Genomic DNA, 18,212 nt, shown 5'->3' on the forward strand with positions numbered 1-18,212 from the left:
GTTAATTACTTAAGTTAACGCATCTCATATGAGTATGCTATTATGTAATAATTATAATTACCGGTATGTTAGTATTATAGTAAGTCAGTAAATCTAATAAGGCTCAACAGACTCGCAGGTTCACCATACATACATCATTGCTTCAACAAATATTATCTGCACTTACAAATATACAAGAAAATTATATCATCGCAAGTCAATATCTTTAAGTATTTAACACATCCACCCATAAAATAGAGGTTATTTTTTTTAAAGCAAATGCTGTATTCGGTGGAAGGAAATTTGTGTTAAATCGGAAAGTCACCGAAAGCGATAGAATTGCAGCTCCACTGTTCGGCCACTAGGTGGTAAAAAAGTCCAAGAAAAGTCCGTTTTCTGCTCCAACGCAACTTTCGCTCCCCGGACAGACGTGGAAGATGCGCGTTTAGGACCCTGAGGCGAGTGTTTTATACTCTCCATGTGCACCAGACCATCTCTGCTGTGTGAAATCAGTCACTGCGGTATTACAGCCTGATACGGAACTTCAGAGTCACTTTCTGTCTGAGCAAACAGCAGCCGACGTGATGAGAGAACTACATTTCAAGGATAGTTTTTGGGTAAGGGTTTTGTATTTTTGGGAGGGATATGGAGTCGATGTTTAGTGAAACATAGTGAAGATACTGTTTATTTGCATAATACTAAATGATAATCAATTTATCTGATGTGGTATACGTTATTTAGCAAACGCTTTATATTAAGCTCATCTGTCACATATCGAAACAACGTCAATTCCCTTAAGGGAAGTATGGTCAGCACATCCTGAGAAACCAAGTAGTCCAAAAAACAACCCAAATAGAAATTATCTTCTAAAATAATACATTGAAAATAAAAATATCCCTGCATGTTCTTCAACTATTGGCCATGATTCCAGTTGGGGATCTTTAAGACCGAATTTGGCAAAGCAGGCACTAAAGTGCAATTTAGTTTTGTTTTCTTAGCTTGTATTTTGGGAGATATTTCATGTTGACTGTGGCTTTGGGTATGATGCTATGTCTGCCACTTCAGACTTATAAATTACATAGACTGATGGGCTCTCATGGTTAATGATAGTCAACAGTCCAAATCACCATGTTTCTGAAGACTACAGTGAGGAATTGGTGATATACTATGTGGCTCATGTGTGGATTCATGGCTTGCTTGTTCAAAAACTGAGTGACATTTGTGAAGTTACTTGAATGTCCTTTGTGTATTTTTTTGTTTATTCTTCAATTGTGTGTGCAGAACACTGATATCACCAGCACAGCTGGATATGACAGCATCATCCAGCACTTGAATGACGGCAAAAGGACATGCAAAGAAATCGAGGACTTCATGAAAGCCAGGTGAGAAGTCAGTCAACACTTTTAGTCTGGCACTTTCACCTGAAGCTCTTGAAGGTCTCACACGTTTAAATTTACCTTCTTAGGTCGTTCACACGAACGTTACTGCCTCATGACGAGCATTGTTGCAAGATTTCCTCTTTCCTGTTGTTCATGTGAAAATGATTGACAGTTCAAAAATGTTCCCATGCTCTGCTAATGTGATAGTTCACCCAAAAATTTAAATTATGTCATCATTTACTTGTAAATGTATGCGTTTTTCTTCTGCTGAACACAAAAGGAGATATTTTGAAGAATGTCTGTAACCAAACAGTGACCCATTGACTTCCATAGTCAATGGCTAATGTCAACTGTTTGGTTACCAACATTTTTTAAAATATCTTCTTTTGTGTTCAGCAGAAACTCATACAGGTTTGGAACAACATGAGGGTGAGTAAATGATTACAAAACTTTCATATTTGGGTGAACTAACCCTTCAGAGTTACAGCAACAAATACTGGGTTTAAAGTCAACATGAAATCAAAATGAACCAAAATAATGTTTTTAAAATGTTGATTTTAAAATGATATCCCTAAAACAAATGTGAATGCATTTGTAAAGAAATGCAGTTTATTTTTAATCCAATTTCAATCTTATTTGCCTAGTTAGACTGATTCATGTTTTGATAGTGCTACAGAATTATGTAAATCTCATAAGCTATGAATGATTTACTTCTAGTTTTTCGCATGTTAAACCAGGATGGAGAATATATCAAAGCTGTGTGGAAATGTTTCCTCAGTATAGAAAATATTAAACATAAAATCCTTCTTATTGCTGTAACATGCTCAATATTCATGTTTCATACAATTAGTAGAACATTTGATTATATTAACAAATAGATTTTAGGCAAACAAACATACTGATTAAAACTCATTAGTAATATTAGTATTTCTTCTTGGCTTACATACAAAACATTTATCTAAAATATAAAAACATAATTTTCAGAGCTGCAATAGAAGAGAAATACGCCAAGGATCTGCTTGGTTTGTCCAAGAAAGTGTGTGGACACAGCGAAATGAAGTAAGTAGTAATGACTAGTAATTACAGGTAATATTTTGGTTATGTTTTTACAAATTGCAATTGCTTGAAAGGATTGTAAAGGTAAACCGGTAACTCTTTAAGTATTAAATGGAGCATTTGTGTTACTGACATCGAATCATGAGGTCTCTTGTTAAGAACTGTACTATTAATATTATATGCAATCAGACTATAAAATTAGGAACCAGAGCCATTTTAGAGACAGTAAACAGTAATCTAGCAACCACATTAAAGGACCGTAGCAAGGTTCTAGCAACTGCCCACAACAACTTGTGCAAGCACCACTTGTTTCACTGTCTTGTTTTAGTGGTTACATTTTTATTTATTATTATTTGTTTGTTTAGCCAGAACTTTCTTAAATTTACTTTACGAGAGTGATTTGAAATGTTATTGTGTTGTTCTGGTTAGATACAACTGATGCCCTTTAAAAAGATAACATTTGAACGGTGCCATGTTGATGTTCTGTATTAGATCATTTCAAACCTTAACAGTCTCAGTGTTTGTCACATGTTTGTAGTTGGTTTGTGGTTTGTGCCTTTCCTCTTACTAGGGGTGATTAAAAAAAAGTGTAACTGTTCTTTACAAGTGAAAAGGGATGTCAGCAATTTTACAATAGTTTTATTGCACAAAATGGATGTCGGTTACTCATGGATGTCAATGTTTTGTCTGTTTTTAGCACTCTGAAACGATCACTTGACGTTTTCAAATTACGTAAGTAAATACTGTCTGAAAATGTAATGATTGCAGTTTATTGTTCTGTTACCCTCCCTTATGTTTAAATTGAATGTTTAGAAACAGAAAATATGAGTTTGTCTCATCTGCATTTGGCCCAAACCATGAGGGAGGAAGCAAAAAAATTAGAAGACTTCAGAGAGAAACAGAAAGAGGCCCGGAAGAGGGTAAGATATACAAGCAGCATTTCATACTTTGTAATTTACTTATTAAAAGTGAAGTGTGCCATATCTGCATTACCAGTGTCACTAAATGGAAATACTTTTCATACTTGGAGAAAGTTATTCGTTAGCATTCCTATTCGTCTTGATGGTTGTTGCTCAGTTGGTGCAGGACCTCTTGGAAATATGGGTGTCCAGTTCTTGGCACTGTTGTTGTTGTTTTTTACCCAGGTGTAAAAGCGACCATTTGCTCTGGTGTTGCAAGGAAATGACAATACTAACTGTCTGATGATGCAACACAAACACACACTTCTTCATGAACACTATTTCGACTATCCTGAGCCGTGACAACAAATGTTGCATACAGGGAAGAATATATGTAGCCTAGCCTCCAACAGTCTGCTATTATACTAAAATGAAATATTAGCAATAGTGCGCTGAGAGTGATGAGGTATTTTTGTAGGCTAAACCGGCAGTTAGGATCACCCTAGCTCCCTCGACAAAAGCCCAATAAGGCTTTTTCATTGGCTTTTGGAATATTGCATTAAAATAAGCTCTCTGACCAACAAAAGCTTATGATTCTCACACGTTTTATTAATTTCAAGAAAATTGCCATATAATTGCTAGAGTGCCGCCTTTGTGAATGCAAACACGTCTCGGGATTGATCCTGGTAGGAGGACCTATTACCATTGCTGGGATCAGTCCCTGAACTCGTAAGGATCAATTCTGTAAGGGGTGTGTTGCATGAATAGATTCCAGAAAATCACTGGCAGTGTGAATGAACCCAAATCAAACGATTCTGGGTCAAATCCTTAGGCACATTATCAGTGTATTTTCCGGAATCTCTGTGTGAAAGGGGCTGTAGTTTTTTAAAAGCGAGATTATAAATGCAATGAGGCTGTGAAAGCGGACTAGTGAGTAGATGACTGTACCTGTTCAGCCTGATGACATTTAATGTCCCGAGAACCTCTGTAGTAACATTAGTCACTTGTCAGCAACCGCCTTTTTCAAGACAAGTAAAAGCTTTAAAAAGATTACAAGAGGGTATTACTGCTGGTGTATTTTATGTCATAGACTAAAACATGAAAATATATATTGAGCTTGTGTTCACCACAGACCTTATTTCAGGCAGTTAACCAAAAACCCATTGACTTCATTGGCCTATACTGCATCCCTGCAGAAACACGCGTGCAGCCATCTTAAGAATCTTGCCTTACAACTTCCATTTTTGCTGTAGCTCTGTATAAACATTATTATTATACATATTTATATTATTAACGTAATTACTAATAATAAATCATTTTAATTAATAATTATATGCAATTAATAATCTAATACTAATATTAGTAACATATTATTATACATATATATTTCGATGGCATCACTGTCGAAGAATAATTAAAGTGGTGTTTGATTATGATTTCACTTTTTTAACTTTAGTTATGTGTAATGTTGCTGTTTGAACATAAACATCTGCAAAGTTATGACACTCAAAGTTCAAAGCAAAGGAAGATATTTTCTTTTACAGAAATCGCTTTTTAAGGATTACAACAAACCAATGAGCTTCTTCACTAACCCAAAAATTAACATAAACCCCACCCCCAGGAACTTGATTTATAGATTATTAGTATTAGATTATTAATTGCATATAATTATTAATTAAAATGATTTATTATTAGTAATTACGTTAATAATATAAATATGTATAATAATAATGTATATACAGAGCTACAGCAAAAAAAGCTAAACAATTACAAGAAGATCTCCACATCAGCTCCATAAATTCATCAACCAATCATCTAGAAATGTCCTGTTGTTGCATTCTATATGTTGCCACTTCTTCTTGAGTCTCTCCATCTTTGTCCGACTCCAGTTTGAACATAAAAGGCTAAACGTTTTAAAAATGTTCTGTGCGTGTTTGTGTGAGGTAATTGAAGCTGCTAACACACCATAGCTATATACACTAGATGTTGCCTTGGCTACGGCAGTTCATTGGAACGAATGCGTCAATAGAGCCTCCATCATGGAACAGGGGAGCCCCTCCTCTTTAATGCATCAGCGTCAATGTAGGAAAAGGTGTAACAGAAATAAAATCACCACAAATCGTCATGATTTCGAATTTCTAGTTGTTTTGGTTCGTTCAACGGTCAGACTTGTATTTATCATTGAGTCCAGAGAATTTTTTTTTTTTTTTTACAAAATTTCACAATCTTGTGAAATGTAATCCCTTGTTGTCTGGTTTTTAGATTTCGTTTGTGTTTACATCCATACGCAGCACAAAAGTCCGGCATCATCCATGAATTCAGTGTTACCTAGCTACTTCCTATGACAAGACCCCTGTTCCAAGATGGTGGCGGTTTTGAGCGCATGCTTAGATCCCCAAGGCGCCTTCTAGTGTATATTTCTATGCTAACACAAGCTCTGGAAGCTCCACCCTCAGTACCGGGAGCTCATTTGCATTTAAAGGGTCACACAAAAAGACACGTTTTTTGCTCAACCTCAAAAAATGAAAATTTAACATGCTATAAAAAATATCTGTGGGATATTTTGAGCTAAAACACATAGCCTACACACTGGGGACTTCAGAGACCTATTTTACATCTTGTGATAAGGGCATTATAGAACCCCTTTAACTGGGGAAGTGGGTTTACTTGCTGTAGAGTTAACGAAAGTTATCATGAATATTGTAATGTTTGAAGCGGATGCAATAACAAAATGTCAGTAAACTGGGAAGATTTTAAAACGAGCAGTTTATTCATAAATCTTCATGGTGTGAAAAAAAAAATCCCCTCAGCCATTGGTCAAACAAACAGCACAGTGTTTTGATGCAGTTAGAGAATGTTTAAACTTTTCAGGTGAATGAACCTACAAATTACTTACTTATAGTATAGGAGAAATTATTGGTAATGCTTCATTTTACAGTCCTGTTTCCCATGTACATACTATGTACTTATTATAGTAATTACAATTACTGGGTAATAACTAGGTACTAACCCTGAACCTACCCCTAAACCTAACCTTAACCCATGTACTTACCTTATTTTATCCAGTACTTTCTAGGTAAGTACACTGTAAGTACTGTACTGTAAGATGAAGCGTTTCCAAATTATTTTAACAAGGGAAAAAATGACTTTATTTTCTACAGTACATAATGATGCTCATGTTAAATTGGAAGAAATTTAATTAAAAAGATGTGTTTTTTTTTTCAGGTAGAACAGCTGATGGACGCTCTTCATAAGCAGAAGGGTGCTCAGTATAAGAAAACAGCTGAGGTAAGCATACATCAGAGAGCAAAGAGTACTCAGGAACTATGTACTGTCTGTATACTGCCGTCCATCTGGGCTTTGCTATAATAGGTGGTTCAGCCCCACTTTTATATGGTACCTTATGCCCTTTATGAGAATATATTTTCTGAAGCAGTGGCAGAAGGGAAGTGAATAAGTGCACCTGATTTTAGTCATACAAAATGGGAAGTGATCCTTGCTGAATGGCATTGTTCATTAAAATGACAGCTTATTCAAACTTAAAACAGTTTTGAACTTGATGTATTCAGGTTGGTTTCCTTTTCTTTTATTAGCATCCAGGTTTTCCATAAAGCATCCATATTTCTGAGAAAACGCATGACCCTTTTGTGGAAATAAACACATTATGTATCTATAATTGTGCTTTTTAAAAATTACTTTTTATTACAATTTCACAACCTTAGAATAACAGTAAAGTTGTCAAAATAGTGAAATTAAACAAATTGAAGTAAAAGATGTGCTTTTTCTTCACTATCTGCTCCAACTCATCCATTTAAATAGGCTAAATATGATTCAAATATTAGAAGGTGATTAATACATAGGCATAAGTCATTATCTACGTTTGTGTATTCTATATTTTTATGCCTTAATCTCTCTATCACAATATTTTTGAGATCATGAGAAACATGTGTTCAGAAAAAGTTGTCCACTTTTAGTTGGTAGTGTAGTATTGTGTTTCTGTATACAGTATTATAAAGATGCATAGACCGTTTTGGGTAACACTATATTTTAAGTAGGGATGCACCGATACTTCTTTTTAAGGGTCGAGTACGAGTACCGATATTTTTTTCCTGGTACTCGCCGATACCGATACTGATGCCTGTTGTACTGGGGGGGGTTCTCGTTTTATGTGGCAATTTTCTAAGAACAACGCAATGAGACTAATGAACATATCAGCATCTTTATTTTCAACAACTTAAATAAACTTAAAAAAATAAATCATTCTTATTGTGCTTATCACAAATTTTCAAAGCCCAAATTTCACAGTGTCCAATAACCTCCAAAGGGCAAAACCAAGGACATAATGAATGTAATTTTTACCTGCCTGTCACAAAGTTGTCAAGGTGCTAAAGAAATCACAGACAACAAGACAATCAAATTTGTCATAAAGTGCCAAAGAAATCACAGAACAAATGTTTAACATAACACTGAGTAACAATGTAATCACAGCCGAAAGTGTAAAGTGAAATATTAGAGTGTACTATTAAATCTAGCAACACTATAACTGCAGGAAGAGTGTTCATAAGAATTAAGAAATATAAGCTAAGGATATACGTGAGGTATCGGTCTTTGGTATCAGGGTATTTTTGCGAGTACGAGTACAAGTACATAAGCTTGGTATCGGGCCCTATACCGATACTGGTATCGGTATCGGTGCATCCCTAATTTTAAGGTAACGTAGTTACACGTTACTCCATGTACTTACTATAATAATAACTATAATAATTATGCATAATTGCAAGTAACTTACCCTAAACCTAACCGTAACTCTATAGTAAGTACATGTAGTAAATTAATATTGCTCATTATGTATCTAGAGTAAGTACAATGTAACTACGTCACCTAAAAATAAAGTGTAACACAATTTTGAGTGGAATAGTATAGCATATAGAATTTAGATTTATAGTTAGACATAAGATGCATTGGTTAAATGTCAATGGGTATTTTTAAGGCAAAGAAGACCTATGATCAAAAGTGTCGAGATAAAGAGGAAGCAGAGCAGAACATGAACAGAAACGCCACCACTAGCAGCTCCAAGCAGCAAGAAAAGGTATGCAAGTAGAAAAGTGAGAGTACATCTGTTTTTACCTATCCTGTATGACCGTTGCAGGAATCTTGCTTTCATTTACATTTTCTTTGCTGTTGTGCATATTTAGAAGCCTCATTTCTTTTCCTGGCTTCATGCATTCTGCTTTTACTTGCACTTTTTACAGTGTTAGGAAGTCATCGCTTTATTGATATTCCTCTGGTTAAAGATTAAACCAAACCCTTAACTGTAAACTATTAAACTTCTATGAGTAATCTGAACCGGTTTAAAAACAGACTTCATTTTGCAATGGAATGTCAGTCCATGGATAGAACTACCTGACAAAGCGGCTGCCTCCACGAAATGCATTTAAAAACTTGTATACTAGCCATAGACTAGAACGGTTACAGAGTGCAACAGTGCACTTTTTCAGTGGCGTTGGTTCCGGATGTATTTTTTCTGTTCATTCTCCCATAGGGATTTCAAAAAAGTCTTTGTTAAAGTGTTATAAGCCATGATGAGGTGCTACGAGGTGAATCACAACATTATAACTTTGATTTGAAGCAAAAACGTATTTGAAAAACGGACAAAAATACAAAGGTACAAGACTTAACTGCTTTAGTTAGGGAAAGAACTACAATCCCATGATGCATAGCGAACAGCATAACCGAATTAAAAACAATGGCGAAATATAATACTACTCATGTACAAATGTTGATTATGTGTATACATAAAAACAATGTTTTCTAAGTTTATTGCAAAATATGCATATGTGTTCAAACATTTAAGTATTGTAGCGAGACTTGATTACGTCATTCGCAGTGATTCACTGTTGTGGGCGGAGCAAAAGAGCTCTTGGCACATTTTGGTTGTTTCGACTCTGATTGGTGTAATTTTCTGTACAGCATCATGGGTAATGTAGTTTTTCACCATGAATTCCACTGTAAAACATGATTATTTTAAAACTACGTTGAAATAATGCGAGCTGACATCTTTAACAGAAGCTAATACCATAGATTAACAACCTTGTAGCTCACAGTAAGTTTGTCTTCAAAGGTTTATAAGTTATCGTTATAAAATCATTTTCTCAATGGAGAGAATGAATGGCGTTTTACTTTGTTTAAAAAAAAAAGTATATGGTTTTACTTCCTGAACCAGACCGTTCCACTCTTACACTGTTACACCAAGACATTTTACAGGTTTGTATACCTCTTATATGTAGAACTACTTTCTTATGCATCTTATTTATAAAAAGCCCAAACATAATTTATATTTTGAATGAATTAAGTCTGCTTGTCATTTCAGAAAACTTGAGCGGTTGTTATGTGTGTGTGAGTCTGTGCTCAGAAGTGTTTGACACCATTTCTAATAGAGAAACTGCATGTTTATAAAAGAAAACAACCACATCACTTCTTGTCATTTATTTTTAGTAGAGAAACTGATAAACTCACAGGACAGCACTAACAAAAGCTGTGTGTGTGAGTGTGTGGGGGCGAAAGAGAGAACAGGAAAAAGAAATGGAAATAGAAAGTACTTTCTGTAGATAAAAGAGGACTTGTTTAGTTTAGTACATTTAGTGCAGTTATTACACCTGACTGGAACTTCCTCTGGATTAAAGGATTTTAACATATTCCAGCCAATTTGAGATGATTCTAGAGCGACCTGGTACAATCCAAACGTAGCTGGCACTAGTTATGTTTCCATCCAAAGGTGTGAATTTAACTTGGAATATTGGAATTGGAATATTGAATATCTCCATATTTAAGAGAACAAACTCGACACTTCCTGGGAAATTGGCACAAAAAATTGAATAAAAATGGAAGTTGTTGCAATCACTATGACTCTTTTATCCTACATCATAAATGACTTGCGTCTCAAAGCGCACAGACAAAACCGCTGGCATGTTATCTTGCATTTGTTGTGACATTTGCATATGACTTCTCATTCATTTTCCTTTCTTGCATCTGTTTTATCATTTTAAAGCTGCTTTCACACTTCACAGATGCATTGCATTAAGTTAAGATACTTGTGGGCGGTCGACAGAAAACAAGCATAATGCATTCTCAAAACTGTAACACTATTGTGCGGCCCTGCAAGCACTCATATGTATGTCTTTCTGAAAATTAAAATCTAATTCTGTTTGGTGTGTAAGATGTTATTAGCATATTATGCCTGGAACACTTTCTTTTCTAAATGGAGAGAAAAGCAAACATAAAGTCAGGCCTAAATGTAGCTTATCTCCAGAGAAAGCAAATGATTAAGGACAGCAATGCAAAAACCAACCTGCAAGGTCATGCATGGGAACAGATGACTGCCAGAGCATGTACAGTACTGTTACTCATCGTAAAACATGGCAGTAATGTTGGAAGTGTTTGTGATACCCTGAGGACAAGACTCTTGAATGGCTATAAAACATGTGTAGCGAGTCAACCTTTTGTTTTCATCCGTTCGGAGAGTAAATAGACACTATAGGAAACTACTGTTTTTAGAGCACAGCTAAAAAAGAGAGGAGCGCTGTTGAGCTGTCTGTAATATGTGCTGGTAAGATGTGAATGACCGTACAAAGAAATTCTGTTGTATAAATGATGTCACTCTCTCATACTCTCTCAAGCTGTACGCCAAAACACAGCAAGCCAAGCAGACAGCAGAGGAAGCTGGTAAGAAGATGCACTAATAATATACTTGCTAATAATAATATTCTTTAAAAATGGCTGGGCAATATATTCAGTTTTTAATGATTCTTTTGGCAACATAAAACTAAAGAAGCTTAAAGGTTGTATCAGTGATTTCTGGCCCAAAAATAAATGTCTAATCTTTCCTAACGATCCGCTAGCTGCCCGCCCCATAAGCATGCCGTCCAAAAACCGCGTCTCTGTAGGCAGCCTAGGCTCTGAGATCTGCACACAAAAACAAATGTGTACAACCACCACTCAAAACCAAAATAAAGTGTCCCAACCAATCACTGACAGGGGCGGGTGTTGCTCCGATTTCGCGTCCAGCCGTGCACGAGCGCAAAACCTCACAACACCCGCCCCTGTCAGTGATTGGTTGGAACACTTTATTTTGGTTTTGAGTGGTGGTTGTACCCATTTGTTTTTGTGTGCAGATCTCAGAGCCTACGCTGCCTACAGAGACGCTGTTTTTGGACGGCATGCTTATGGGGCGGGCAGCTAGCGGATCGTTAGGAAAGATTAGACATTTATTTTTGGGCCTGAAATCACTGATACAACCTTTAATAGCCGGATAAAAAAAGAGCATTTCAATATTGGTTAAAGACCCTCTGTGGTGAAAATCAAGCTTTTAATTTTGTTTGAATGTCTATGTGGTGTTTTTAATATGCTTTATGACGAACCATGTGCAAATTCAACACCATTGCTGAGTATTTTCTCCTTAAAACTGCATTGAACCAAAGACAGTCTCAAAAACGCGTTTGAAATCGCTGGTGTTTCTGACATCACAAACTACCTTGTAACCAATCACGTCAGTGTTCTGGCGGGCTTTAGCATATCATCCACTATTCTCTTAAGCAGTGGAGTCTCTAGAGAAACCAGGTTATCCCGGTATATTTTTCTGTTGATATAAAAAATCGGGGTACTTTTAGCAATATAGCGGGTAAATTATGTATATGATGTATTATGCCTTTCTCCACTGACGATCCTAGTTGTTCAAAACTTTTCTAAGGATACTGATTTTTAGAAAAGCAGACTGAGATGGGTAACTTGAACATAGTTTGTGTAACATTAGCAACACATTATTAGCTGTTTGATAACATAGTCAAGCAAAATTCCCGTTATGTGTTCGACGTTGTAAAGAGTGATACCCTTGTGCGGCATTTACTAGAGTAGAGTTGACCGAGTGAATCTGTGAGCTGTTGTGAGTGAGTGGAGGCGGGGCTAATTAGCATATTTATAGATCCGCTTATACTAAATGAAACAAGGGTGTTGTAGAGTTCCATTCAAGCTATTTAACACTCTACTGCACGGTGTTGCCATATGGCAACATACCCTTTCTTTGGACATTTCTTGAAATTTGAAAATAAATATGAGCTCTGATTAATCTTAAATTCATGGTAGAACCTGGTGGTAACCAATGATATGCTTTGATGACATCACGACATTACACACACCCTTGCAACGTCATTCTTTTCACACACTTTTGATGACTCCAGCTGCTGAAAAAGTGCTTGTGTATATGTGAAGATTTTCCTCATTTTTTTCATATTTCTTCGGAATAAAAAAATACATCAAGCATCTGGGGTAAGTTCTAATCTTATTTCAATCATTGTCACATTGTTTTGATACTTATATTACCTTTTTATTTAATAAAATAGGTGTGTTGCCATATGGCAACATTGTGCGGTAATGGAACAATATTTTGCCCATTCTAATGCAGAGTAGCTTTGTATGAATGACAATGTATGGATGCACTGATATAGTTGGATGGTTGTATTCTACTCATATATTTATATATATTTTTATATATTTATAAAGTAAAGTAAAAGTAAAGTATAAAAGTAAAATATATATCCGTCTTGACCGCTTTGATCATGGCCAGAGATGGGTGCACCAAAAGGAAGGTGCAAGAATCCTGGCTGCAAGGCCATCGTCAGAGGGGTTTGCTCTAAGTGCAAGGTGCACCTCTGCTTAAAAGGTGGGGTATGTGATTTGCAAAACGGCCGGCAGATTTTGAAAATACACAACTCAAAAGGTCCTACCTTCTTTCCTCCAACGCTGGCCCTGACTCCACCCACTCGAAGAGGGGCATGGGGGAGGGGGGTATGGTACGACCGTTTGATTGACGCACTTACTGTCCAATGATTCTAGGTGGTCTTGGAAATGATTGGCTGTTTTTCGAGTTTTTTCGAGTCCTGCCCGTTCCACAGATGATTACATTTTTTTATTTCCATGTCAGTGCTTCTAACTCAGTGGCTGTAAGTGGGTTAGGAATAGGATTTCAAGTGATTTTGAAAAAATGGTCAAAAAAGAAAATCACATACCCCACCATTAACAGAGAGAACAACTGCTTTAAGGCGTTTCACATCGAGTAGTTTCACTTGAACAGTTCTTATGAGTTTGCGTCAGATGTTTTGTAAATGTTGTTGAAATAATCGTTTCACATTGAGTAGTTTCACTTGAACAGTTCTTATGAGTTTGCGTCAGATGTTTTGTAAATGTTGTTGAAATAATACTTTGAAAATTAGTTTCATATTTTGTACACAAAGCTCTTGAAAACATTTTAAATAATAAAAACAATTTCATTTCTAAAAGACAGGTCTGTAATCATCTATGAATTTCATGTCATTTTGGGAGAAAACGCATCAGGCTGTTCCATTGTCGCACAATGTTGCCATATGGCAACGCACCCAAAAGTACCCCCCCCCAAAAAAAAAAAAAAAAAAGAAAAAGAAATGTTAATTTGAGTCTATTTTATATATAAAAAAACACTGTGAAATTTTTTTCCATGATTGCATAATAATGCGTGCAGTAGAGGGTTAAAGACATGAAGTGACTTTTAATGTGTCATTTTGGTGTTCAGAGATGAGTTTTTAGGGATCAAATCATTAGTAATAATATAAATAAATAAAAATTAGTGTCTTTAGACCAAGCGGCAACCTTCCTGTCTCTCTCTTGAAACCAACACGGAAGTGACTTAAACTGCAATTCATCGACTGGCCACTAGAAACAGGCTGCAAAAGAGAGTCAATCCCATAGACCCCCCATATTAAAATCCCGTTTATCCGGGAGTGACACGCTGCTAAGATGGTTACAGCTGGCTCCGCCCACTTTGGGCTTCAAAAATGCTCTTCAGAAACCTATGGGTGAACAATTGGCTGATAATTGGTTGGCTGATAATTGGTCATTTTGAGCACTGCTACTTAATATACAGCGTGAAATGTACAGCATGAATGAGTGTAGTCTGATTCCCGAATGATTAAGTCTTATGAGTCGGTTCTTTTTTGGAATCAAACAGATACATCTTAATATTTAAAACCTACTTTGTTGTTCTTAAGGCTTCTCTAGTTAGTAACTGAGTAGTTGTTCATATGTCAGTATGTGTAGTTAAAGATACACAAAATGAGTTTTGTTTGTTATCTTACTTGTCTGTTTTGTCAAAATGAATCTGATATATCAATATTAAGATATGATTCAGTTATCATCAAAAGGCCTACAAATATTGTCTTTATTTAGTTGTATTGCCCAGCCCTACACACAACACAACTGTTCTATTTCATTTCTAATTATGCCCTTTGTTTGACTGCGTATTAGACAGGATATACAGTCAGAATGTGTTGGTGCTGGGGAAGATGAGAGAGGAGTGGCTGAACGAGCATGTCAAAGCATGTGAGGTGAGCACTACGCCCCGGCCTCCATCACACACCCCAACACTGGTGACTGCTTTTCACAGCTGATCTATGACAAAACAAACCTGATCATGTCAGGTCATGCGAATCCTGATCTTGAAAATGGGTTGTAGATGGTATTGCATGTTTCACAGCAAACCCATTAAACGTCAAACGAAAATTCAAAACTATTGAATGACACAAACTGTCTGAATTCTCACATGCTTTAACAAGTTATTAGGTGGTTAGTGACTTACTGGCTGGTGTTCTAGAGTGAATAAGGAAAGACATTTTTATGGGGTTGTTTTATAATGTTATGATCTTTCTTCTTTGACATCTCATATGCATGTTGCTGCAGTTTTTTGAGAAACAGGAAGTGGAAAGGATCAACATGCTCAGGAACGTAGTGTGGACCCACCTCAACCATCTCTCCCAGCAGTGCGTCACCAGCGACGAGGTAACCTGAGTCGTGCACCATCAGGTAAGACCCACATATGTAACTTGACTTACCATGTCCACTTCTGTTTTATGCAGATCTATGAGGAAGTGAGGAGGTCACTGGAGCAATGTAACGTTCAAGAAGACATTGAGCATTTTGTCAACCTCAGAAGAACCGGAGACAAACCGCCAGGTAATCAGTTTTTTTTTTTAAACTGTCACAATCCACAGAAAATAAATGAATGAGAGACAAAGATATTCCCACACAGATTTCACATCGGGTTCAAGTGAATTGACCACATTGACCAACAGAAAGCTGCTTGGTTTGAAAGTGACTTTCTTGTGAACTGAACTTCATACATTAAAACCAGGCTTGATATTAACTTTTTTTAACTGTGGCTAGTGGTTTTCCAAAGTTACTGGCCAGTCAGCATTTTCACTGGCCACAATATTGACACTGAAAACTGCATTATAGATATTTTAAATATTATCTTATAATTTGGCAGCAGGAATATTAAGCTGCTCTCACTTTAAGACCTGACGCACAGATCCATTATACTGTTACACATGCTTTTTCTTTCTCAATTGTTTACATTCACTGAAAACAAAACTTAATTTGTTTACATGAAAACTCGTCAAGACCGGCATTTTGACATTATTTTGTGTATGTTTGACTTTAAGCGCAATTTGCAGCGAAAAAGAGCTAAATTTAGTACTCAGAGGCAGCTTTATGTGCGCTCACTTTGAGTATGACTACAAAATCTGCGGGAATGAGTCAAATTTTGCACAATACGCGCAATCCCGTGCCGATATTCAAAACCCTGTAACGCCAACAATATTAATCTGGAGCAAATGAAACGAGTGAGTGAGGGGAGGCGGGTTTGTGTGTCAACTCACTGTCGGAGAGCTGAGAGGGCGAGAAAGTGCAACTGGTATTGTATATCTATTCTGCAGAAAAAGAGTATTGGAAGAATTTGTATTATTTCAGTATCAATATGTATCGAAAAATTTATATTTTTGACAACACTACATTGCACTTTATTATTTCAGATGTCTTTTTAAAAGACTACAATTGAAAAGTGTATATATTATATATAAAATTCAACCTGCCAATACCACTGCTGAAATCCATCCGGGTTTTAATGTCAAGCCCTGATTACAAACACTATTGAAAGGACAATGGATCTTTATGGCGCAAAATTGAGCAGACATTTCACCAATGTAACTGTAATTTTACTTTGTATTTTGCTATGTAAACTTTTAGCTCTAATTTAAATTTAAAAAGCATCATAAACCCACCATAAAATTAATCTATATGACTTTGAACACAAAAGTTTACGATATTACATTTTCCAATTTGATGCACTGTTTGATTACAAGACAAAACCTGGTTTGAATATGCTCATGTGCAAATGAGATTTGAGGTGGTGGGGATTTAAATTTCCTCACATCAAGGTATCATGTATCTTCTGAAAAGTTTGGTCTACTTTTATTGTGCTTTTTTGTCCTTATCAGAGCTTGATGGTCTGCAATAAAGTAAAGAGCAGCATTCCACTAAAATATGAGCTTGATGACATTTTATGTTTTGTTAAACTATCCCTGTAATGTTTGTTAAATTGATCTTTCCTCAGCTCCTGTTCCATATGAGAACTTCTACAATAATCAAAGATCGGCTGGAGTTCGCTCACTTCCAACAGCTGTCAGGTGACCCCTCACTCCCTACAGATGGATCTTGCAAACTGACATTCAACGATTAGTTAGCAGTTCGACTATTTCTTACGTAAATTCTTGCTTTTATATTATCTTATGTCTTGCTGTTATATTTCAGGAGAGCAGCAGCTCCTCCACCGCCAACTGCAGGAAGTATGAAAATATTCTGTATATAGCGATGTTTATACATACATTCTCTTCTGTATGTTTGTACAATTCCAAATTCTTGTTGTATCTTTCATCCTTCAGATGATCCTTTATACTCGACTGTAGCGGAACCAGGGTACAGCCTAATACGATACTAATAAGAGTGTAATTCGGTAAGAATTCTTGAAGGAATGTAACCTTGACATACAGTTTACAAACAGTAATATTAATGCTAGAGCAAGTATTATACAGTTAGTAATGTTGTTTATGAATCCCTTGAATGTTTCCTTGAGGAAATGGTGTTTCAGTTATTGTTATGTTCTTTTCCAGTCTTCGCAAACACTTACTGCTCAATAGGAATACAGTGAAGGCATTTGCGACTTTTATCATCAAGGGCTGAAAAGCACATTGGTCATCTTCTAATGCTGTTGGTGGCATCCTCACACTGTGTGGTGAGAATATATATTGTGTCCTGGCATGAAGGGGTGATCTTATCTCTGTGTAAAAAGCATCTAAACTTGCTAACCTAAAATCCACCCTTGCAAACAAAGTGAGTTTTGACACTATTGCGTTTGCGTAGTGGTAAAAGGTCTAATCTTGAAGTTCTCACTACATTGATAACAATTGATCATCAAAACAACATTTTAATCACTGTAAAAAAGGTTGACTAATATAGATTAAGTAATTTAAACGTGGAGTGCACAACACTGCACCTCTAATGGTTCCAAATGGAATTGCAGTTTGTTTGAGCAGCCTGTTTAGGCTCAACCAATGGTGTGAGTTTGGGGGCGGGTCTACCAGTTTGGCTAGCCAATGGAAGACAGGAGGGGACTATTTTTTTTTGTCATTATTTTTACGTTTCTGTTTGGTTCAGCTAGTGGTACACACTTCACCTTTAAAGCAGCTTTTAAAAGACCACGAAAAGTATAATTTATTTCTAATGTAAAATTCTAGACACTGTCAATACATAGTCCTGCACCACTGGATACATTTCTTCAATAAATGTATATATTATTTGATCCCATTGTCCATTGATGAACAGAGTGGTATGTCAGCTTTATTCCTCTGTTGAGGGGCTTACATTTAAGTCATGAAAAGAAAACATTTCCAAGATGGCCGCCGAGTGAACACACTTGAGTGGGCAACCAGTCGACATCCCACAAGGCCATGGGAGCTGAAGAGTGAAAGTTGAACAGCGA

At 36.3% G+C, this 18,212-nt stretch overlaps 1 protein-coding gene across 3 annotated transcripts; it reads left to right on the forward strand.

Moving 5' to 3' along the window:
* The first annotated feature begins 237 nt into the window (after positions 1-237).
* Positions 238-18,032, forward strand: pstpip2 (proline-serine-threonine phosphatase interacting protein 2). 3 transcript variants are annotated; one of them, XM_077243079.1, is made up of 15 exons: positions 248-596; positions 1,261-1,361; positions 2,343-2,417; positions 3,112-3,146; positions 3,228-3,334; positions 6,539-6,601; positions 8,304-8,402; positions 10,990-11,035; positions 14,645-14,724; positions 15,077-15,175; positions 15,253-15,349; positions 16,788-16,860; positions 16,985-17,019; positions 17,116-17,186; positions 17,344-18,032. In XM_077243079.1, exons 1-14 carry the CDS (start codon positions 564-566, stop codon positions 17,169-17,171), a joined length of 999 nt encoding a protein of 332 aa, XP_077099194.1. In that variant the 5' UTR covers positions 248-563; the 3' UTR covers positions 17,172-17,186; positions 17,344-18,032. The 3 variants fall into 3 exon arrangements, with proteins under 3 accessions (XP_077099196.1, XP_077099195.1, XP_077099194.1); XM_077243081.1 differs by lacking the exon at positions 8,304-8,402 and having other exon boundaries at positions 238-596; XM_077243080.1 differs by having other exon boundaries at positions 246-596; positions 17,116-18,032.
* The last annotated feature ends 180 nt before the right edge of the window (positions 18,033-18,212 follow it).

This window comes from Siphateles boraxobius, unplaced genomic scaffold, assembly GCF_051911475.1.
Source record: "Siphateles boraxobius isolate OS27281-9 unplaced genomic scaffold, OSU_SipBor_1 25, whole genome shotgun sequence".
NCBI classification, from domain to species: domain Eukaryota; kingdom Metazoa; phylum Chordata; class Actinopteri; order Cypriniformes; family Leuciscidae; genus Siphateles; species Siphateles boraxobius.